Source organism: Helobdella robusta, assembly GCF_000326865.2.
Source record: "Helobdella robusta unplaced genomic scaffold HELROscaffold_1, whole genome shotgun sequence".
NCBI classification, from domain to species: Eukaryota; Metazoa; Annelida; class Clitellata; order Rhynchobdellida; family Glossiphoniidae; genus Helobdella; species Helobdella robusta.
In genome coordinates this window covers 2,218,774-2,244,637 of record NW_008703570.1, presented here as the reverse complement: position 1 = coordinate 2,244,637, position 25,864 = coordinate 2,218,774, and the positions used below count along the sequence as shown (strand labels likewise).

The window sequence follows — 25,864 nt, the reverse complement described above, 5'->3', positions numbered from 1 at the left end:
AGTTACTGCAGTATGAGATCATGAGCAAATCCTTATTGAGTCTTTTTTTTGTTCATAGCAACGACTGGTGCCACATTAGAAAATTGAAACAAACGTTATAGCTGGAAATTAGACATAATAGAGAAAGAGAGGCGTATAAAACCACAATATGAAAATTTTTGTAACTACTAAAGTAGTCCGTACGTAGGCGTATTCGAGTTAATCTCATTATTTTAAAATTTCAACAAGCCATAACTAAGACCAATTACATACAAATAATGTTATTTTACGGACAAATAACTGGAAATACAATTCATTTGGGTTTCATTATAAATGAAATTCAAATGTTTTTTATTCTTGATCTTCTAGATTGTGTTTAACTTTGCTAAAATCAAAATCTGCTCCTGTTGCCCTTTTAAAGATGTTCAACACATCCAAGCAAGTTGTTTCAAAATGACTGGTAGCGTCATAAGTCTTTGATATAAAAATCTGTCGAAGACAATTATTAAATATTTATTTTATTTTACTTTATAAATGTTACTACCATATTTTTTCTTTTACATTGTACTGGTTTTGCATGTGCTTGTCTGGTTAGTTGTGTTAGACAAATTTGTCGTATGTTATGCATGCATTTAAAAAAATGTTTAAGAGTAAATGTTAATAAACAAACAAAAAAATAAAAAAAATCTTAAAGGTATCCACTTGAATTATAACACTTTCTAGTTGTTGATATCGTCATGTTACTCTTATTTTAAACGTATTCACTTTAATTTCAAAATTTTCTTCGTTCTTCTTTGCCATCTGTCGGCTAGATTGGTGGCGGGATGTTCAAAATTCGATTCATTTTCAGTCTACATCAGAGTTTAAACTGGCTTCATGTGCCAGAAGGAAAAAATTAAATTAGCTCTCCTTGTCAGAGATTCGCAGGCCAGCGATGCTCCAAGTTATTTGAAAGTGCAACTCCAACTGGTTTTCGAAGTTGCTAACCGAAGTAGTTTGAGATTATCCAATAATGGAGATATTGTGCCTATAAAATTCAATTCCTCGCAACAAAAAAACACGTTTAGACGACATTTTCCCCGAGATCGAGGGTTGCCGTTTGGCTACCTATGATGAAACCGAATGTCATCATAAATATTTTATTGGCTAATTTTTACGCAGGACGCCCTTCCTTACGCAACCAGAGTTATAAGCGGTGGGCCTAGCCTTTGATGATCCAACATCACTCACAAGGCAGTGAGAGTCATTTTAATGTCATAACCAGGACAAGCAGTTAAAAATAACAATAACAACAATATAATATAATATAACATAAAGTAATAAAAATTAAAACAAGACAAAAAGTGCAACAAAATCAACCGACCAACAACTACACAGCAACAACTACCTCAAACAGTCCAAAACATTACAACAACCAAAACAAAATCATGTCAACAACCGACGTCCAACAAAATTGGTACTAGAAAATTCTTAATATCATCAGCTCAAAATCGGAATGCTTTGCCTGTGGAACTGAGAAAGTTCATTGACACAAGCCGACAGTTGTTCAAGAAACGTTTGATACATCATTTATTCAACAGTCCACAGGGAAGCTGTGAAGTTCTTTATTAGAGACGCTATACAAATCATCATATACAATACAATATCACGTTCAACTACCATCCACGGCAATAACATGTTAGCAGAAATCCACCCTTACGCTATCGTCAAGTCTATCACTATTGTTCTTTCGTATCAGCTTCATTCAAAAAAACTATTTCTCTTGTTATATTCATTCTCTAAAATGTAAAGAAAAAACTTCTTAACTCTTGATAATCTTCAATCAACCAACGGCTTTCCACATATTCTCAATATTTTTATTTCGTTATTGTAACAAGAACGGCAAAACTTATCAAAGTATGTTTAAGAAAGGTTAACATATTGGAATGATAAAACTAACTTTAATTCAGAAAACATTTAATCACGGTTACCAACAGTGGAACAAGAAACAAAAAAGCTAATGAATTAATTAGCTTAATTAAATAACCTGGCTATCTGAACCATCAGTCAAAGGTTCCATCTGATCTGCAATCGATACAAATCTGCAATTAACATGTTAACAAGGCTATAGGAGTGCAAGATTATAAAAGAAACTAATGTAATCAATGTTACAAGATTATAAAGGTGTCACTAAAAAAATTATAAACACTAAACATTTATAAAAGCTAGGATACAAAGATTGAAAAAATGAAGGGAAAAGCCAAATGTAACGTTTCATGAATCAAAATAAATAAATTTCAAGCCTAAAGCCTGTACATACTACTAGACCTGGTTTCAGACCTGCTCACAGTACTGAAACTTCTTTACTCAAAATACATAATGATATCCTTCTCTCTAGTAACAATAGTAATCTTACTCTTCTTCTTGCTCTTGACTTTTCCTCGGCTTTTGATACCGTTAATCATACTACTCTCTTGAGGCTGCTAGATCTTTCTATTACTATTACTGATTCTTGTCTATCTTGGTTTTTTTTAAATCTGTAATCGTTTTTCTTCTGTTCTCAATAATTCTACTTCTTACTCCTTTACTCTTACTTTTGGGGTACCTCAGGGTTCTATCCTTACCCCTATTCTATTTATACTCTATACTTCTGAACTACTTCGTATTATTAATAATTTTTCTGTCACTAGTCAACTATGTATATGCTGATGTTTCTTATATTTATACTTCCTTTCCTCCATTAATCTCAATAGTGTTCTTCATAATCTATCTGTACGTCTTTCTTCAATTATCGCTTGGTCTGACTCGACGTGTCTTAAACTTAATCTTTCTAAATTTGAATTAATTTGTTTTAATAATCTAAACACTTAATTACTATTCCTCCTATTATCTTACCTGATTCTAAAACTCTTGATGTTTCTCACAAGATTCTGGTATTGTCTCTTTCTTCTCAGATTAAGTGTTGCTAGAAGTTCTTACTTTCATCTACGCAGAATGAAAATCTTTTGCCTTTTCATGATGATCCTACTTTTCTCCTTCGTGCTACTTCGTTAGTCTTATCTAGGATTGATTATTGTAACTCGCTCTATTATGGTCTTCTTGATTCTATACTCTTGCAGACAAGCGGATTACGTTTCAGAATCCAGAAGTGCGCAACATGCTGATTTTAATCAACTAACGGCCTTCCACATCTTCATAATATATTAATTTTATTATTGTAACAAGAACGGCAAAATTTATCAAAGTTTATTTGAGAAAGATTAACATATTCAAATGATAAAACTAACTTTAATTCAGAAAACATTTAATTACGATTTTGTTTTGTTTTGTTGTCTTATTTTTAAGAAAAATTTACGTTAGAATATTTCGTGTGCGGTTTACATATTATTGCGTATAATTTTTTTTAGTTATTTTAGCTAAATTCATTACCAATTTAATAAATTTATAATATTATATAAAATATATAAATATTTGTCATATAATATAAATATATACTAGACGCTAGCGTCATTAAACAATTTTTTCTGAGATTAAATTTTTGTAATTGATGAAAAAGTAGTTACAAAAGTAGTTTAACAAAAAAAATAAATTAAATTACTTTTCTTTGATCGATCCGAGCAAATTTAATCCTGGCTGAAGTTCTAAAGCTGGGTTACTGGTTTCTACAGTGGTTGAAACAATGGCCAGGTAAAATCCTTTGCCTGTCACCATGTGAGCCGTACTGACACATGAAACATAAATATCTGAAAGGCAAGTTAAATGATTTGAAAAGTTTCTAAATTTTAAAAATGTTTGTCAGAATAATATCACAAATTTATTAAATTTAAAATGAATTTAGTTAAAATAACTAAAAAAAAGTTATACGCAATAATATGTAAACCACACACGAAATATTCTAAAGTAATTGGGTATACACTCAACGTACACAAAAAAATTTTTCTAAAAAACTAAAACAAAAAACAAACAAAAAGTTAATTTGAAACATTGTTAACCATATTTTCTGTTGACTTGTTTCTGGGGGATGATTATTTGGCAAGAAGCAGCTTCGCTTGTATTTGGAATAGCATGATCCAAAATACAGATCGCACGAACTACCTGTTTTATAACATTATTTATTGTAAAATTGATCTGACCAATTCAAATTGACAAGCGAAAAATGAAAATGTTTAAAGAAACCTAAAGGGCAGATTTCAAAAGTTTTAATAATTGTTTTTAAGTGATTCAAATTGTCAATCACATTGTTACTGAGGTTCTGTGAATATTTAGATAATTTATAGTCCCTTGATTTCGAGAAGTTTGACTCGTAGCGACCGTCAGTTCCAGGGTTTCGATCGTGTCTTCATGAAGAAGAGCAATATCAGGGCGAAATTATCTGAAAAGAGATGATACTGGAAGAAATTCATTGTTGTTTGTATCAGCAAAAATTGTCGCTTCCGGCTTCTATATTATTCTTGATCTCCTTCAAAATCAAGAATAATATTTTATCGTGACGATTTGTGAATCTTTTCAGAGCCGCTACAATTTAACAAAACATGCTTGTTTATTTGGAGAGCGTTACAAAGCGGGCACAACGCGTTAGTGGATTCACCCCATCTGGATCTGGTTGTTGAATTACAAATTTGAATATAACCTCCGGAAGGTTGGCAGTGATTGAGTTTAGGCCAACGGGCAACTTGGCTTGCGGGAATGTGTTCATATATCGTTTTAATGATTCTCATCTGGCAAGGTAGCCGTGACAGATGGTAAAAATCGGATTCCTGTTGGCGAGTCTTTAAAGCTTGGAGTGTCCATTTCACATATCTTGAATCCGGAAGCATGTAGTCAATCTTAGTGTAGCTCTTGTAGGATTCACTCAATAAACAATTGATTTCTTCATCATGGTGAATTTTAAGATAATTGCGGAGTTTAACTCTGAGTGATTCACCATAATTATTGAGTTATTTAATTTTCAGGCTTCCTGATTTGAAAGGGAGTGATAAGCATTCTAATACACAGCTGCTAATTGGTAATGACAGCCAGTTTCTTACTGCCTCCACGACCAAAGTATCCAGTCTTTCTCCAATCCACGTCAGCGGAATATTATATGTGCGACGCTCAAAAGAAAATTGTGATGGAACGACCCCTTATAATATTTGCAGCTTCCATTGGGGCGCTGTGTCCAACTTGTTTACGATTGATAGCAAGTTATTGAGTATTTAAATCATCAATTCTTTTGCTTTTGAGTTGTCGATCCATTTCAACACGAGGAATGAGTTCGTCGTCAATAGCCAGCGTCAGGAGAAACTGCTCATAGCCGCCATTTTTTTCTCATTCCGAATGAGCAGCATTTGTCGATCCTCAAATTCGTACCGGTAGCCTTACGCAAGGCTTGGTTTAATTTAATTAATTTTTAAGTACCGCCTGTGTTGTTTGCGATGATGGCTGTTGAATTGAAGCCAGGCGGTGGGTTTTAAATTGACTGTCGGTTATAGCCGCTTTTTGAAACAGATACTGTATAGTTTGAACATATGAATTTAATTAAATTACTTATTTGCAATGGAATGTGATGGTAACCTAATGTGGAGGAAATTAGCTTGGGGCTAACATCGTCGAATGCGTTGCGGAGGTCTGAGTGACAATTAATGGTGCGTTTGATGTCTCTATGCATCTTTGAGCATATGAGTCAAGAGTTTGGAGTGCCGTTAACTTCTTGGTAGAAACCTTTTTATATATTTATGTGTATAAATAAGTTGATTACGAAAAAATTGAAGATTCTATTGTTGATAAATGATAAAAATATTTTATACAGTATGGGTTGCAAAGCGATCGGAATTGTCGAAGATAATCAGCATTGCGATAGTAATTGGAGAAGAATTGTGCGAAGGATAGGACTCTTTTGAAAGGAATTATAGATATTTGATCTAAAAGACAGGAAGACGATTTAGCTATGCATTTGTAGATGATTGTTGATATTTCGTTATATGAATGGTTCAAGTTGCAAGGTATCGTCAGCTTTGAAATTTTGGGAATCCAATTTGGAAGTTGATGATTAATGAAGTTGTTGTCGTCAAGGATGGGGGAAAAATAGTTTTTGCAGTTGTCAACATCAAATATGAACTTAAGCTGTTTGGTTGAGTGAACAACTTTTTACGGGTCCACCAAAAACGACGGTTGATTTGATTAGTGATGCTCGGTTTTTGATCAACGGCCAATTTTGATGTTGAGAGTTTTTATCCTAATTTTTTGGCAACCAAGCTAATTTGAACATCAAATCGATGGTTGTTGCGACCAAGAGTTTTAACCTGTTTTAATTCTATTTTTAAAGATTTTATATCTTTATTGCTGTAGTTAATAATAATAATGTCATTCTATATAGCGCCATGACAAGCGACTTATTATTATTACAACCAACACACAGCGTATAAATACACGTGATTCAACGCATCACACACTTTTGCATGTGATTGGCAGACATTTTACATTCTAACTCGGACACTTAACCATTACAACATCGCCACCCCCATTAAAACGACAATTAAACAAAAACAAACTTTGCCAAAGTTTTTACAGCTCTCTGGGGCATATGAAGGGTCACAAATGACCATGTTACATCTTGCTATTTCTCCTCCAGATTTCACACCAACAACTTTACCTTTCTCTAAGACGATTTCGTCGATAGGTTTGTCTAACATATAAGTACCGCCGTATATTGCACTCAACCTTCAGAGAAACAAAGTAATTTTTACATTCCATGAAGTAAATTATTTATACATTGTATACCAATTGTATATATGTATATATAGATTTAATTCTTTTTTAAAAAATTTTATATCTTTATTGCCGTAGTTAAGAATAATAATAATGTCATTTTATATAGCGCCATGACAAGCGACTTATTATCTAATATGCAATTAGGATAATAGGTTCAGACTGTCGTATATAGTTGTTGAGAAATATCACCGAATTTTCCGCATTGTTGAGTTTGTAACTAAGTTTTTTAATTTTTCGAACTATTATTTTATCTATATTATTCAATTTAATAATAAAATTTCTTATTATTTTAGACTGCATTTTTCATATATACATTTACATAAAAGCTTTTTTCGGTAACCTTTACCATAATCAGTGTAATGAAGTTTGTGATTTTGTTATATGTAGTTCATCTGGCATTTATGGTATTTTTAACAAAGGAACTCTAAGTTCCAATGGTTACAAATGAACATTCATTGTAAAAATTATTAGCAAAAAAGATTGTGATGTAGCAAACAAAAGTAACGATAATAAAACAACAAATGACATAATACTTTATTACAAAAATACGAAGTCAACAGCTTATAAGACCGATGAGAAAATAATAAAAAGGATTGTAAACGGTAATGTAAAAACTATCAATGAAAATGATAAATTAAAACTTATTTATTACACGAACAAAACTTCATCCCTTGTTCTTAAAAATAATTGCAATACTAAACCAGAATCGATAATGAAAAGCAGTCATCTAGTATATTCTTTTGATTGTAAAATCGGTGATTGTAGGCACCGAAACACAGAATATATCGGATTTACTACTACGACTTTATCAAGAAGGTTAACAACGCATACACAAAATGGTGTGTGCGTGTTTGTTTGGATTCCCACCAAATAAAAATAACGAGAGAAATATTAAACTCAAATACAAAAGTGTTATTTTACAACCATAATATAAGCAATTTGAGAATGGCAGAGGCTTTATTAATAGAAAATAGAAACCCGGTAATAAACATCCATCAAGAAGCTGTAACGATCCTACCAACAAAGAAATTATTCACGCAAAGAAACAATGGAACTTAGAGTTCCTTTGTTAAGAATACTATAAATAACAAATGAACCACTTATAACAATATCACAAACTCAATTACACTGATGATGGTAAAGCTTAACTGAAAAAGCTTTTATGTAAATATATATAAGAAAAATACAGTCTAAAATAATTAGAAATTTTATTATTAATTTGAATAAATTGAATAATATCGATAAGAATAATTGTACGAAATGTTGCAAAACTTAGTTACAAACTCAACAATGCGAAAAATGCGGTGATGTTAATAATGCGGAAAATGCGGTGATATTAATAACTACACACACACACACACACACACACACACACACACACACACACACACACACACACATTTCGTTGAATATGTTTGCCCATTTTGCATTTATTAATTTCCTTGAAATTGAATCAACACGATGTAATTGTTGCAATTCATATTTATTAAAAACTTGTGTCATGTCGTGGCTAACAACGTTGTTTCGGCTAGGTAGCCATCATCAGAACCTAAAATTAGTGAATTGTAAAAATTTTCAATAAAACAATGAAATATAAATTTAAATTTGATAAGTTATAATATAATATGGTAACATGCTATTGTGAAATATTAGATATAATTATAAATGAATAAAATAGTGTCACCTTGTAGAAACGTGTAAAACAGTAAATAAATATTCGGAAATAATCTTAATTTTTGCTGCTATTATTAAAAATTAAAATAAAATATTAAAGTTAGAAATTAAGATTTAAATAACAATGTCAGCGGATGCACGAAATAAACATACTACGTGGTGATAGCATGATATTATAAAAACCGGGTTATGGACTAACGTTTAAATTGAAAAATTAAAATTAAAATTGGATATGAATTAAATATAAAGAAATAATATGATAATTATACAAAATGTATGTTATTAACATATAAAACAAAGTATAATAGAAGATGACCATGTCATGATAAATAAAGGATAAATTATGTAAAACAGCAATTACGTTAGTCTTGAAATAAGGAAATTAGGGAAGTTGAAACAGTGGGTTTATGACGTAAAGTCAAACACTGTATATTAGTTGGTAGGATGTTGTCAGACGCTGAACGGTATTCGTATTGTGTTCATACCTGTAGGAGCGGCTGTTCTCCAGTAACATTGGCAGGTTGTGTCTGAAAACAGTTGAAAAATGTTGTCAAAACTATTCGATCGCTTGTTTATAGTTGGTTTATATTTGTTGACATGTAAAGCTTCACGGATTTTGAGTCGACCAGGATGCAGTTCTGAATCAAGTATTGTCGTATTGGCATCCAAGATGATCGTTGGGAGAAGCATCTTGTGTACGGTAGCCATATTGCACCATCTTGTATGTGCATGGTGAGCCTACGGGAGAGAGTAGTGCGTGTGTGACCGATATAACTTTCCACAATTTTGATGATGGCTACCTAGCCGAAACAACGTTTTTAGCCACGACATGACACAAGTTTTTAATAAATATGAATTGCAACAATTACATCGTGTTGATTCAATTTCAAAGAAATTAATAAATGCAAAATGGGTAAACATATTCAACGAAATTTGTATAAATGAAAACCTCGTTCCTAAATATATATATATATCTATATATATACAACTATATATATATATATATATATATACAACACCAAAGTTAATTTTTACAACGTCAAAGTTAATCTTGACAAAGTCAATATTTCCCTATATATACAGCAAGGAGCACTGACGATGATTCATTCAGAATCGAAATATGGCCTTATTTGCAGCATGAATTCGAAAAATAAGTTTATTTTGGATTTTAATAGACGTTCACCAAAAAACTTTAGTGAGAAAAATCGAAAAAACGAACTACAAACATATTAACGCCAAACATTCGGTAGAATTTATAGAATATTGTAAAAATTATTGTCTATCACCAACATATATATATGTATATATATATATATATATATATATGCATATATATACTACAAGTATGTTTACTTTTTTGTGCTTGTGGACAAAAATGAAAATAAAAAAATTTACAAGACATGCAGAATTATCCGGTTCTACGCATATTCAGCTTCATAATTTTTATTTTATTTTATTTATTTGATATGTTGTTGATAATGAATAAATTTTGAATTAATATATATATATATATTATATATTTTTCATAAATCATTTTCAGCGAAGGTTTGGTTTATATAGTTTCTTTCAACAAAGCAAAGTTCTTTAGCAAAGTTTATTAGTTGGTATCGTATTCTTCATCCTTGTTGTTGTCATTTCTTTTTTTTTGTCATTGAAATTTGTATTAAGGCGTATTTAGATGTATTATGTTGGTGTTTGGATGAACACTTTATGTGTTGTAGTCAAGAATTTGGCGGGTTATTGGATCTGTATGTGTTCATTGCAAGTGAGATTAGATGGCTTATCTTTGTGTTGTGTATGCATTGTGAGACGTCTTGATAGCGAATATTGTTGACGCGCAATCGTCAATAGGGCATTTAAATTTTTTTATTATTCTTTAGAAATCAGGATCTGACAGACAAAGAAATTGTTACAGCATGCAAGGCAGTAGTACAAAATTAAACAAATAAGTAAATATATAAATAAAAAAAAACGGAGAAAGAAAAATGTTTAAACATGAAAAATAAAATAAATGATAAATAATATAATAAATAAAAGAAAATAAATTGACAATAAAATGAAGGAATGGCATAAAAACGCAATTTAACAGAATAGATGATGACTTAGTGAGGTGATCGATAAATAAAAACTAGTTGTTCGAATGATAAAGTTTTATTGAGAGTTAATACGTTTAAGGTGTCTTGTGATGAAAGCCTTTTCCTGATATGTAGAAATTATGTAGTAATTTATATATTACATGATTACGCTTCATAGTATCGTCTTTAGGAGTGCAGTTGTTCTTTAAGAACAAATGTAATGTCTTACAATTATTGTAGTATAATATCCTGACTTTTATCTTGTTAGTATCATTGATTGCTATGACATTTCTTTTTATGATTTGTTTGAGGACGACGAAAAAAAAATTTAAGTGATTTTAGTATAAATCAATCATCGTTTAGCGTCCAGAGACCCAGTTCTCCCGAGGTAGGTCGTTGTTTTCTTTTCCATCAATTTTTTGCGCCAAATTGGGCGATCAGTTGTATCCATTTCATTAAATTTTTTTTTTATTATTCTTAAAAATCATGATCTGACAGACGCAGAAACTGTAACAACATGCAAGGCAGTGAAACAAAATTAAACAAATAAGTGAGAAAATAAATACAAAAAGTGAGGAAGAGAAATGATAAAACATGAAAAATAAAATATGTTAGAATTTAGAGCTTTCATGTTTTGCTCGATCGTTTGCGACCAGGATTTCTTTGGACGGCCTTTGGGACGTGTGAGAGGTACTTCAACATCTGCAAGAGAAGTTACGGCACTGTTTCCACTTTGTTTGACATGACCAAACCACCTCAGACGGTGTTGCCGGCATTCGTGCTTTATATCATCTAAACCAGAACGACGCAGGATTTCGGTAGATTTGATGTGGTCCTTCAGACAAATTCGCTGCATCCATCGGAGCATTTTTAAATCGGTTCGGTGAAGTTGTTGTTCCAGTTGGGTTGTCATTGGCCACGTTTCTGCACCATATAACAACTCCGGACGTATCACAGATTTATAAAATCTTGATCGTAGTGGTAGTGGGATGTCACGACGCATCAATATAGAAGCAAGGAGATGCCATTTATTCCAAGCTACACGTATGCGTGCTCGTACAGCAGCTTTAGCTGTTCCAGTACAATCCAGAACATCCCCTAGATATTGGAACGATGTGACTTTCTCTACCTTAATGGCTTCAAAAATATTGCTATTTCGAATTTGTTGTTGTGGATTGATGCAAGCAGGACAAACAAAATTGGACACTTTAGATAAATTGCCAATTATTTTTGAGCAACGTTTGTGACACCATTGCTTGTATGCAGCTTTCTTTTCAGCTATTTTTGTACACTGTCATTCCACCACCACGTGTCACGTTCATGCTGGCGTTTAGTACCAGTTTTCCCACAAACTGTAGTTGCAGCGTTTATCAAAACGGTTTTGTATGTACTCCAATCTGAACTGGATTGCGATTGGTGGTCTGGGTGGCGACAATCTGTTGAAATTTTTCTCGATGAATATTGGTTTTCAGCGTCACGTTTTGATTCTCCGAGGCATTTGTTTAGACTTATGTTTTGACAGTTTGACAACCAGGTCTGCCACAAGGAGTCTATGTTGGGCGACACATGATTCACCAGTTATAACTTTGACATTTTTAAATAACCTTCGGTGTTGCTTGATAGCGAAGAAATCAATTTGCGTATCAATCTACTTTTGTATGTTATGAGATGTTCCAACCTTTTTCTAAAATATGTGTTCTGTAAACAAAACCCGTGACTTTCAGGAAACTCAAGGATGCGGTTGCCATCTTCATTCCGTTCTCCATAGCTAAAACCGACATGCACGTTGTCAAAACCATCTGTTTACTCTCCAACGTGGCCATTGAGATCACCTCCAATCAGGATTGTTTCAGATTTTGGTATTGTTGAGATGGTGTCAGAGAACGCAGTCCAGAAGTCATTTTTCATCTCTTCTGATTCGCCTGTCTGTGGTGCGTATGCAGAAAGAAATCATTATTTGCTTTTCTATGCAATGCTTGATCCACATGAGACGTGAATTAATCTTTTTAATATCCAGTACTTCTTGGGCTAGCGGTTCTCTGACAAAAATTCCAACACCATTTTTGGCCGTTTTTTGATTTTGACCATTTCAGAATAGTTAATATTTTTCATTGTCTGAGTTGATACGACAGACACTATTCGATTTCTATCGGGTCTCCTGAAGGCAGCAGATGTGAATCCTTCTACGCTTAAGCATTTCTGATTTCCATGCTGCTGCCGGTCAGTGATCCAACATTGAGAGTTCCAAGTCTAAGTACCATAGAGGGGTCATTCTGAATTTTTTTGCAACATCCCTCCGCAATTGCATACTTCCCAGGCATTCTTAGCACCTCTTGGCCACTTAAGACCTGCTGTGGACTAAGTGCCGTTGTTTTTTGTGATGGCATGGAATAAATTTTGGGAAAACTTTTTACATCCGGACACCCATCTTGACGACAACCACCAGTTATAAGCGGTTGGCCTAGCCTTTTGCTCAAAAGCACGCAAGGCAGCGTGGATGCAGTTTTATGTCATGCCCAGAACTGTAAATGATCAGAACAGTGTGCAAACCAAATCAACCCACTACACTAGGTAGAAATAGCAATTGCAAAATTCAATTAATTCAATCTTCAAATAACAATAATAATAACAAAATAATAATAATAAATAGTGTGAATAATTAAAATAATTAATTTTCAATCAATCAATCAATCAACCAACCGATTTTAAAAAAGAAGTTAAAAATAATTCTCCTATTTATGAAGCAAAAACAAATGTTATATGTTTAAGCCCACCTTTTGAGAATAAATTAAGAAATATAAGTGTCATTGAAGTAGACGGTGTACATCCTAGAATTCTTGAAAAGTGGTGATCAGACACATTAGCGAAACCACTGATTTAATAAATCTTATCAAAGCCAGAATTGTGATTATGTGCTAACGTAACACCTCTATATAACAATGGTAATGAATTTGAACCCTCAAACTATAGACCAGCCTCTAACATCTCTCTAGCGTTACAACTCTATATAACAATGAAATAAATTAGAACTCTCAAACTAAGACAAGTTACGCAAAAACTGTTTGACGGCGATGATACGTTGTTCAAAAAAAAATGTTCATTATCCCGCCTTAAACGTTTACACCATAATGTGAATTCTTATTGTCGTTTTCGTGGTCCATCATAGAAAGTAAAATAGAATATAGTATAATTTAGGAGCACCCATATACTTAGAATACTTATATAGGCCCTTGAACTCAACCGCGCACATTTTTAGTGCACTTTAGAGTCTGGTCTCATTTTAAAGTTTCTATCAAACTTATATTTTTCAATTTCCACATTTTTATAGTTTATTAATAAATATTTATTCATTTTTTTAAAGATTTTATTCATTATGATTATTTTTAAATTGATTTATTTCATGCATTTGCACAATATTTATTATTTATGCATATTTAGTATCCTTTTTCTGGTGTACGAATAGCCGAACTGATTTGAGATCGTCGTGCTTGACAGGCACCCCCCTACACAGTTATAAAATTATACTTCTTCATTTTAGAAATATAATTTAATAAACTTTAATTATGAAAAAAAATTAACAATGACGGTCAAAACAACGGAATGGAATAAATTTTTATATTTTAAATGAAAAAGTAAATAATTCTTTAAATAATTAAAAAAAACTAAAGCTTCACTTTAAATATTGAAAAATATAATTAAATATTAAAACCATTAAATTAAATATTAAAAATATATAAAAGTTAAAAAACCGATCAAAAAATTTTAAAGTACTAAAAAGTTTAAAAATTGCATAACGTCTCTCATTTATCTCGTAGACAAATCAAGTCATATCTTAAAAATCAGAATTGTGCAACATGTACAGTTTGCAAAACTACGGCAAGATAATAATAGACATAATAATAACACATCTAAAAGAGACCAAATTAGTTATCAGAGAACAACATTGTTATGCGAATCATAAAAGCTGTTGTACTAATAGAAGCAAGGGAACATAATAAAGCTGTTGATATAGCATTTATTAATTTTGCTGAAGCTTTTGATTCTGTCAAACACACATAAACGATTATGTACAAAATTAGAAAGTTTTGATGTAAAGAATTTATAATGATGGTGCAAAGCATTTTTAAACAATAGAAACAGAGTGGTCAAGGGAGGTTATGTATCAAGCTGTATAGATGTCTAAAGTGGAGTTTCTCAAAAATCAGTACTTGAAGCATTACTTTTTGCTATGTACATCAATGACCTTATTTTGAATGTGAGACTATATGCGGGTGATACAAAAATTAAATTATTAAAGGAAATAAAAAAAGGACAAGTTCACAAAATGATATGGATAAAATGATCAGATAAGTGGCAGGATTTTAATAATGAAATTTGTAGGATAAGACGAATTGGTAGAAATAATCCCATATACGATTTTATATATAATAATGAGAATGAAAGAATAAAATAAAACAGTACTTGAAAAAATTTATGTGCGTCAAATTATCTGAAATGGAAAGAAAATATTTATTATGCAGTTGGCTAAACGAACAGAAAACTAAGTTAAATTAGAAGATCTTTTTAGTCGTTAGTCGAAAAATTGAGGCGGCATCTGGAATACGCAGTCACAGTTTGGAATCCATATTTAATGGAAGCCATAAAAAAATAAAACAAGTTCAGAGAAGAGCGACCAAATTGTATAAACTAAAAAAACTTTGACTTATCATGACAGATTAAGTATAATTGGTAACCAACTTCAAAAAAAGAAGAATCAGATGTGACCTGATAAAATAATTAACGGCACAGATATAACAAATTGACCTAATGAACAGATATTTATGTTTGATCTAAGAAAAAACATAATAAAAGATTAAGAATGAAAAAAGTAAAAAGAAAAAACTTTAGTATAGCTTTTCATGAAAATAATTGGAATAATTTATAATTTACCTCCAGAAGCAATTTGTGCCAAAGATTTGAATATGTTTTAAAACTATCAAGACTCGATTATTTGAAAAATAATTTCAAGCTGCTATAGCCATGATGGTACTGTTGCCTGACTCAATGCACGAAAGTGCGTCACAGCATATTATATTATTATTAAAAATGTACATACGTATATTGTATAGTTTTTTTTAAATTTATGTATCTTTGTTGAAAACATTTTTTTTTATTAATAAATATTTTAAGCACACTCTTTTTTGATTACAAAAAACAACTGATAGTTTTATTAATCAACAAACCTTATCTTATTGATATTTATTGGCTATATAATCAAGTAAAAAGCTGTTACGCGTGGTGACATTTTAAAAATAATTACTAAACATTATTTTCGCTAGTCGAATCGAAACAAAAATCGGGTCGAAAAAAACCGTTCGAGGCCCTGCTTTTAGTTAATTTGAATCTGGACTTATAGTTTAATATTTTGAAGAATTTTTTAGAAGTTCCTCTTTTTTAATTACTAAAAAGATGAACTTTGCTTTATTCATAACACAATTTTATTAATTGTTTTACATTCTGGATGTTTATTTACGTCCTCTTACCTTAATAGCTTCGGGGAATAATTCAGGTAGCAACAAGTAGGTTATCTTTTTTAAATTTTGAGTTTTATAATTTGGTCTAAGAGTATTTCCACATTTATTCTTCAATCATATTTTCTGGATTTCAATCAGTTAATCAGTGTTTATGTACGTCGTGTGGTGTGGCATAAAGATTTGCATAATAAAGAACAAAAAATTTAATAAAATGCTTATTGTTTTTTATTAAACTTACGACAAATTTGGTCCAGAAACTTCAGAGTCATTAAAATTCTTTTCAAAACAATGTAAGGCAGTTTACAAAACTATACAGATATAGAGCTCTTTTCAACAAAATAAAACAAATATACATTTTTAAAATATATGCATTTTCATGTTTAATGTTCATAAATTTAGAAAACTGATGACCCATAAACTTAGATAAGAAAAATCGAGTTTTGACAAAATTTTCAGCATGCAAAAAACAAATATAAATAAATATTCGGTTTCTTGTTATGGATTGAACCATTAATGCTTTCATCATTAAAAAACCAACTTCCATCGGCCAACTCGCCACTTTGGCAAATTGAAAAAAAATATGGGTGTTTACATATTTTCCAAAATCGGAAAATATGTAAACTCTTAGCTTTATTAAAAGCAAACCTCTTAGCAACATTTCTATCAGTAAACATCAACGAAAAAAAAAGATTGCTAATTCTTTCAGATGATTCAAAAGATAAATACTAAGTTATATTTATTACCCATAAAATTTCTGCAAAAATTGAATTATGGGTAATGTGGACTTCGTTTCAAAAATTTTTTCGTTTTAGTTTTGGTAAAGTTTTGCTAAATATTTTCGTTTTAGTTTTCATTTCATTTTTTAAAAATTTGTAGTTTTAATATCGTTTTGTAAAACTTTTCGTTTTAGTTAGCTTTCGATTAAAAAACAATCAACCCATAATTAAAAAATGTATAAAGCATGTATACAACACAAGGATTTTAAGCCTTGTCTATTAAACTTTTCAATTAAAAAAAAATTTTTTTCAAGATTTTGTTCACCTGGTTTTTTCTGCCAATATATAAATAGTTCATTGAAAAAAGTCTTCAGCTTTAGCATTTTTTTAGCATCAACCATTTCTTGTTTAAAACCAAACATTCTGTAATTTTCTAAATACTTATTACATTTTTTAAGCATTTCAGTGCCCTGTACCAAATCCATGTCCTCGGCCTGCATCGCAATACTAACAACGTTTATTTGAAACAGTTTATTGTACCATGCAATTAAAGGCATTAGAAAACTATAAACTTTTAATTGCTCTGCTAGTGTAAGTACTTCATGTGCAATATCAGGAATGTTAGTAAATATATAAGGCCACTTTTTTGGTATAGGAATGTTTTGATACTTTCAATTTTGCTTAACCAATAAACAATGCTTAACCAAAATGTCGCGAAATATGTGGCGCCACAAAGGATACAAGCGCACAAAATGAAATTTAGTTACAAAAACGTTTGAAAAAATTAGGATAAAATTTATAATTTTTTTGACTAAAGTATTTTCAACATACTATTGGTATGAAAAATAAATTTCTAGGAAAAACTAATGTATGTTTAAAATAGATATTAGTTTAACTAAATCTATTTTCTATTATTTTAATAACTTATTTTTATTATAAAATATTATCTAGTGTTTGGCATTTTGGAGACAGCATTTGGCAACCCCAGTTATCCGGAATCCAACGTCGCCCCCACTAAGGCCTGCGCTGGATAAACGATGTTTAAAACCTTTGTATTGTATATACTTCATAATTTTTTAAATAATCACTAAATGAGTTAACGAAAATTAAAACCAACGGTTTTACATAATGATATTACAACTAAAACTGATCAAACTTTAAAACTGATACGGAAATTTAAACAAAACTATTTGGCAAAACTTAACAAAAACTTAAACGAAAAAACTTTTGAAACGAGATCTACACTATCTTTATATACTAACCAAATCAAGGCATAAATCTATGGAATGGTTTATGTCATGACGTCATTGATATGGGCAACTTAAAAGCCTTCAAACTTTCAATTAAAAAAGCTGTTATCAATGTTAATTAATTGTACATTATTTTTATTTCATCATAAATCTAAGTGTGAATGAATGTAATAAAAGGTACTGAGTTAAGTTGAACGGACATATTTCTAATATCTGTTATGTGACTTTATTTCGATATATATATATATATATATATATATATATATATATATATATATATATATATATATGAGAATATGTATATTTTTCTATTTTTATACACTTAGTTAAGGTAGTCTGCACAAGCTTGCTTTTATGATTGCCTGTTTTATTTCTTTGAGAATAAACGAATTCTTGGAATTAAAAAAATCCTTTTTTGCAAGCAAAAAATTCAAAGAACGAACGAATGAATGAACGAATAAATAAATAAAATGAATGAATTGATTGATTAAAAAATATTTAACGAGTTTTTGAAAAACATAAAATTACTGAATAAAAAAATGTACCTAGCAAATCCTTGGGGAAGCTCTCCCAGTCCATAAAGTGGGTAAAGATATGGTGATTTACCATATCTTGACAATGATTCGCTATACAATTGTATGCGAGGAATGGTTTCAATTGCAGGCTGATTTAAATAACTGTCAAAATATAACAACTTTTATAATCAGAATTTTAAATTTATTAATTATAAAAATATTTCACTGTGTAATTGTTATTTCAAAAATGGAATTAAATTTTCTCATATTTTATGAACTCAAAAAAAATTTGGAGGCGCATAGGTGTAATAGTCATTGGAACAGACATTGCTATTGCAGTGACAGTGTTCAAATGCAAGATGTTCTCAACCTACCACACGTAATGTGTATAATGTGTTGATTCACACATATTTACTTGCACTGTGTTCGTTGCTGACACCTCTGAAAAATATTAAATAGAGAATTCTACAAAAATTATAAAACAATGTGGAGAAAGAACACAAAAAACTTCGTCACAATAGAATGCTGAAATGTGTACAGGTCGTCTATTCTTTTATCCATTCACTTAAAAATAACAAACCTGGCTGAATATGTATGAGCAGCTAATTTGTTGTTCGTTACTGTTCGTTACTATTCGCCAGGCAGAGATTAGATTTACATAATTTCCATTATAATTTTTGTAATCTAATTCCTATACACACTAATGGAAACAAACATAATAAGCAATTAAATGTTTTATTTTTTCAAAACCTCAAAATCTTCAACCTTATTTATTCCTTCATTTGTTGATACAATCTATAATAACACTCAATATTTGCAAACAAAAAGTATCATCATAGAAAACAATAAGTTCAACAAAAACTCTCGCTTAACAAAAACTCTCGTTCAACAAAAACTCTCGTTCCACAAAAACTCTGCAGTGCTATCATTTAAACTATTGTTTACTTCTTGAAAACATTGGGGTGTAAACGTTGTGAACGAAAGCAACATTACAAATTATTGATAAATGTGATATCATGCTGGCTGCATTTCCGACCAGCTAACATTCGTCTAAAAATTTTCTGATTTACAATTATTGCATGGCTTTGTGGTTGTTTTAACATATTTTTTGAATTAATATTTTAAGCTATGAAAAAAATGATTAGAAGCTTGAAAAAAGTTTAAATGAATATATTTCAAAATAATCTTTAAAATAAAACTTTTTTAATCTATTTAAAATATTACTTGGGTGTATATATACAGCTACTCAAAGTAATTTTTCTTACAATGTAGCAAAAATTTTGGATTCATATTATATTATATATTATTCTCAAAAGTGAACCATCAGCCACGCAAATTGATTTCTTTGATTTCAAGCAACAGCACCAAAGGCTATTCAAAAATGTCAAAGTTATACCTGGCGAATCATGTGTCGCCCAACATAGACTCCTTGTGGCAGACCTGGTTGTCGAACTGTCAAAACATAAGTCTAAACAAATGCCTCGGAGAATCAAAACGTGGAAGCTGAAAAGCAATATTCATCGAGAAAAATTTCAACAGATTATCATTACACAGTTAGACCACCAATCGCAAGCCAGTACAGATTGGAGTACATACAAAACCGTTTTAATGAACGCTGCAACTACAGTTTGTGGGAAAACTGGTACAAAACGCCAGCATGAACGGGACACTTGGTGGTGCAATGACAGTTTACAAAATGCAATAGCTGAAAAAAAGCTGCATACAATCAATGGCAAAAATCAAAGTCTGGTGATGACCATAAAATTTTCCGTGAAAAGAACAACTATGCAAGACGTCAAGTCGCACTGGCTCGGACAGATCAGTGCAGAGAGTGGCTCACTAAAAGCAAAGATGAACAAATGAAATCTCTGTATCGTATGCAAAACAAGCAAAGCGTACGAAAAATGACATAGTTGGTGCCTCATGTATCAAAAACGACAAAAATGAGATGGTTCTTGAACAAGATGAGATCAAGCTACAGTGGAAAGAATACTTCAAACCGTCTGTTAAATGAAATAAATCCCATCTATGTCAACTTCGACGCTCCACCCATCGAAGGTCCGATTCCAGACATCACTGTAGAGGAGCTTACAGAAGCTCTGAAAGCTATGAAGGGTGGAAAGGCAGCAGGGCCTTCTGGACTCACAAATGACATTATCGAAACATCAGGTACTGCAGGTATCCAAACGTCACTACAACTTTGCCGTGAAGTGTGGAGAAATCGCTCAATGCCGACTGAATGGAATGACAGTCCCGCTATACAAAGGCAAAGGTGATCCATTAAACTGTTCATCATATCGGGGTATACGTCTGTTAGAACATTCCCTGAAAATTGTCGAGAAAATCATTGAGAGAAGATTAACGTCATGCATTACAATCGGAAATTATCAATTTGGTTTCCTAGCGGAAAAATCAACAATTGATGCAATTCACATCCTTCGGCAACTGCAAGAGAAGTACCTCGCAAAGCATCAACAACTATCACACATTTTTGTAGACCTTGAAAAAGCATTTGATCGAGTTCCCCGTGAAGCAATCAGGTGGAGTCTACGTCGACAACTCATTCCAGGAAATCTTGTTCAACTTGTGATGGAAATGTATACGAATACAAAGACTCTCGTCAGCACAACGGTTGGAAACACAGATGCATTTGACATCGGCGTTGGAGTTCACCAAGGCTCGATTCTCAGTCCACTGTTATTTATAACTGTGATGGAAGAAATCACAAAGCCAATACCCATTGGTGACATTTGGAATCTAATATACGCTGATGATATCGTTTTAACAGCCACGTCTGAGCAGAATGCAACACAGATGTTTGAAAATTTTTGCATCAATCCACAACAACAAATTCGAAATAGCAATGTTTTTGAAACCCTTAGGGTAGAGAAAGTCACATCGTTTCAATATCTAGGGGATGTCCTGGATTGTACTGGAACAGATCAAGCTGCCATTCGAGCACACATACGTGCAGCATAGAATTAATGACATCTCCTTGCCTCTATATTGATGCGGCGTGACATCCCACTACCACTACGACCAAGACTTTATAAATATGTGATACGTCCGGTGTTGTTATATGGTGCAGAAACATGGCCAATGACAACCAAACTGGAACAACTTCACCGAACCGATATGAAAATGCTCCGATGGATGCAACAAATTAGTCTGAAGGACCACATCAAATCTACCGAAATCCTGCGTCGTTCTAGTTTAGATGATATAAAGCACGAATGCCGGCAACACCGTCTGAAGTGGTTTGGTCATGTCAAACGAAGTGGAAACAGAGCCATGACTTCTCTTGCAAAGAAGTCCTGGTCGCAATCAATCGAGCAAGACATGAAAGCTCTAAATTTAAATGAAATTGATACAACTGATCGTCTAATTTGGCGCAAAAAATTGATGGCAAAGAAAACAACGTCCGGCAAAGAAAACATCGTCCTACTTCGGGGGAACTGGGTCTCTGGACACTAAACGAAGATTGATTGATTTTTCTCAAAAGGAATAGCGGTGATTATCTTGATTGTAGATTCGTTAAAGTGTATTTTGACAAAAAAATAACCACTAGTCCCATGCATCATTAAGCAGATACCCGACAAACATTATAATAAAAATGCTAAACATTTTATAAATTCTAACTCATCATTAAGATAGAGAGCAAGTGCATGTCCAGTGAACTCAGCCGTATTTTCATCCAATCCAAACTTTTCGTATATTGCCCTCATTGTCATGTTTCCGAGGTCATATCCTTTCCATGTTTTTTGGTCATCAATATTAAACTGATCCACAAATTGAAGAAACGTGCGAAATCTTCTTTTCTCAAATAAACCCATCAACCCTAAAAATTACATTTTCTTTAAGTGAAAAAGTAGTTAAACAGAATTTATTTTGAACGTTATAAAAATTATAATCGTACGGTAACCATTTCTTTCCTGGCTGTTTTGCAATATTTCATACACTTGTTTAAAATAATATTTTATAAATCTGACTTAAGATTCATACTCTTGAAGATGGGTGTAGGTGAACGTTCTACTGAGTTTGGGGATTGGTCCTGTAAACTTTCTGTTATATTTTTACCCCCGTGGAAAGAAATTTATTTAGATGCTGAATCCATATTCCATGAAAAAATATATCGAAGTAACTAAAAATAATAATATATTTTGGGAGCGCGCAAAAGAGAAAAAAAGATCTGAAGCTGAAACCAGAATGGCAATGATGGAAATACCAAAGAATATCTTTTTGATGGTTCAGATTCTGCTTAGGCATCCTCATATGACAAGTGAGTTGATGGGCCTACACTGGCATCCAATTCGCCAGTAAATAAGGTTTAAAACTGCCGTTCTGGTGAACAATACAACTGCATCAACGGTCGATGCCCAAATAATTTTAGCCAGGTTTAGCAACGTACAGCACCTAATAGGAAAATTCTGGTACCCAGATCGTTACCAACGATTGCCGGTTTTTTAACGTTATTCTTATCGTCTGTAATTGGCTGCCATTGGATTTTTGTAGAACCGGCTCTTTGAAGTTGTTCAAAAAACGAGCAAAGATTAACTATACAACAAAGCTTTTGAACGTCGTCTGACAACCGATTGACAAGTGTTGTTTTGACATGTGCCTGTGTCAATACTTCTTTGATAGCTATTATATATGTAATCCAAGAAATGCAAAACTCCATATTCCATGAAAAAAATATATCGAAGTAGCTAAAAACAATCATATATTTTGGAAGCGTGCAAAAGGGAACAAAGGAAGATCTGAAGCTGAAATCAGAATGTAATCCAAGGATTACGTCCAGCAATAAACATTTAACAACACGCTACTGGTGTCTTACCGATTAAGTCAGAAGCCGAACAGAGTCAATTGGTGAAGACTCTCAGTAACAAAGTCACTCAAAACCTATATAAAGAGAAACAAAAACAAAAATTTAAAAATTAATGAAAATTTTTATTTAAGAACTGAACAAACATGATAATTAACTAAAATTCGTCGTGCAAAAAATTCAAATAAACAATTGCGAATTGAACAATGCTTGCAATGCCGTCATATTTATAAACAACTGCATATTAGCAATCCGATATACATATATATATATATATATATATATATATATATATATATATATATATATATATATATATATGTACGGTTGAAGATTACACCCCATTTTGCAGTTAGAAGTTTTTTAAATAAAATTTCAACAACACGAAGCTGTTTTGTTTCAACTTTATTAAACTGTGAAGTTTGGCTGACGGCCGTTTCGGCTAATGCCATCGTCGGAGCCTAGATTGTAAAACCAAATGAGGAGTTAATAATATAAATTATAAGAAATAGAAAATAGAATATTAGATATTAAAATGAATAAATAAATGAATAACAACCTATATTTTAAAATTAACTCATTATATTGTTGAAAATAAAATAAACGAATAAATTTAAAAGAAAAATTAAGAATAAAATTGTTTGTGTATTATCGTAGTTGAAGTGTAGAAAGTTAGCATAGTGATAAGAAGTAATGCAGAAATTATGGGAAGTCGATAATAATATTTAATGATATGAGAATTTATTGAAGAATTATTAGATATTTAACAATTGGATATAATATTATTTAGCAATAAATATGTATAAAGAAATATTATGGCGTGGCAAATAATGAAGTTAGTGAACAAATTGTTTGAGTTTTATGGCGTGAAGAGACAAACGGATTGTTGTTAATGGTGCGTTCTTGTGTGTTATATTCGTATTTATATTTGGTGTGTAGTTGCTGTCTATTGATGACGTTTGGCAATTGAGGCAGTACAACGTCGCGATATTGAGTAAAAAGTTGTAAGACGTGGGCGAAATTGTCTGACCGCGTGTTGATTGTTGGCTTATTATTGAGGATGAGAATAGCTTCTTTTATTTTGAGTCTTGAGGGACGACGTTCATTACAAAGTATGTTAGTGTTATTATCAAGAATTTTTCGAGTAACTGGTATGTTGTGCTGCTTATTGAAGTGATCCTTGATAGCGCCTTGCTGTACGTGCATGGTAAGGCGTCTGCGAAGTGTTGTACGTGTGTGTCCAATATATGTTTCCACATCACGGTGTGGCAAAGGGCATCGAAATTGGTACACGACGTTCGTACTATCTAGATTATCTTTTGTAGTGGCTGGACTGTTTTTGATGACTAATTGTTGTGTTTTTGTTGACTAACTTCATTATTTGCCACGCCTTAATATTTCTTTATACATATTTATTGCTAAATAATATTATATCCAATTGTTAAATATCTAATAATTCTTCAATAAATTCTCATATCATTAAATATTATTATCGACTTCCCATAATTTCTGCATTACTTCTTATCACCATTACCCGCCATAAGCCAGACGTACGTTTCGTCTCTCACGAGACTCGTCAGTAGCCTGCCGAATAAGGTTTAAGATAACACAACTCAATTATTGTAACCAAGAAACTCAAATTGAGGTGTCGCGAAAAATAGGCAAGAACAACATCTCGTTGTTACAAGGTTTAAGAAGCCATTCAGTCGCAAGAGGTATTATTGGTAAACCATTACCCGCCATAAGCCAGACGTACGTTTCGTCTCTCACGAGACTCGTCAGTAGCCTGCCGAATAAGGTTTAAGATAACACAACTCAATTATTGTAACCAGGAAACTAAAATTGAGGTGTCGCGACCAATAGGCAAGAACAACATCTCGTTGTTACAAGGTTTAAGAAGCCATTCAGTCGCAAGAGGTATTATTGGTAAACCATTACCCGCCATAGGCAAGACGTACGTCTCGTCTCTCACGAGACTCGTCAGTAGCCTGCCGAATAAGGTTTAAGATAACACAACTCAATTATTGTAACCAAGAAACTCAAATTGAGGTGTCGCGACCAATAGGCAAGAACAACATCTCGTTGTTACAAGGTTTAAGAACCCATTCAGTCGCAAGAGGTATTATTGGTAAACCATTACCCGTCATAGGCCAGACGTACGTTTGTGAATATATATATATATATATATATATATATATATACATATATATACATATATGTTGGTAATAGACCATAATTTTTACAATATTCTATAAATTCTACCGAATGTTTGGCGTTAACATAAACGAACTACAAACATGTTAACGCCAAACACCGAATGTTTGGCGTTAACATAAACGAACTACAAACATGTTAACGCCAAACATTCGGTAGAATTTATAGAATATTGTAAAATATATATAGGATATACATACACTTTTATCTCTGCGCTCCTACTTTGTTGGCTCCAAGAATTGGCTTTGTGTTCCTAATTTATTGGCTCCAATAAATCACTTTGCGTTTCTCATTATTAGTAGTTTCTTTGTCTGTAGTAAAGTTATTGCATTCTGTTGTAAATATATTAAAGGATTATTTTTGTTTACGTAAAGTGC

At 32.0% G+C, this 25,864-nt stretch overlaps 2 protein-coding genes across 2 annotated transcripts in view; both read right to left on the bottom strand.

The window, feature by feature from the left end:
- Positions 1-249: 249 nt before the first annotated feature.
- On the bottom strand, positions 250-22,287 carry HELRODRAFT_93158 (hypothetical protein; the record flags this gene model as incomplete). The annotated part of the gene is made up of 7 exons (XM_009010589.1): positions 250-468; positions 2,006-2,058; positions 3,555-3,701; positions 3,951-4,053; positions 6,489-6,657; positions 18,482-18,613; positions 22,091-22,287. The coding sequence occupies 7 exons, from the start codon at positions 22,282-22,284 to the stop codon at positions 331-333; spliced, it is 936 nt and encodes a 311-aa protein (XP_009008837.1). The 3' UTR covers positions 250-330.
- The window catches only part of HELRODRAFT_155552 (hypothetical protein), a gene marked incomplete at both ends in the record, with an annotated part of 27,588 nt that continues 23,777 nt past the window's right edge, over positions 22,054-25,864 (bottom strand). The window contains one exon of the mRNA XM_009010588.1: positions 22,054-22,289. Coding sequence (XP_009008836.1) covers positions 22,054-22,289 — 236 coding nt within the window. The remainder of the gene's footprint in view (positions 22,290-25,864) is intronic.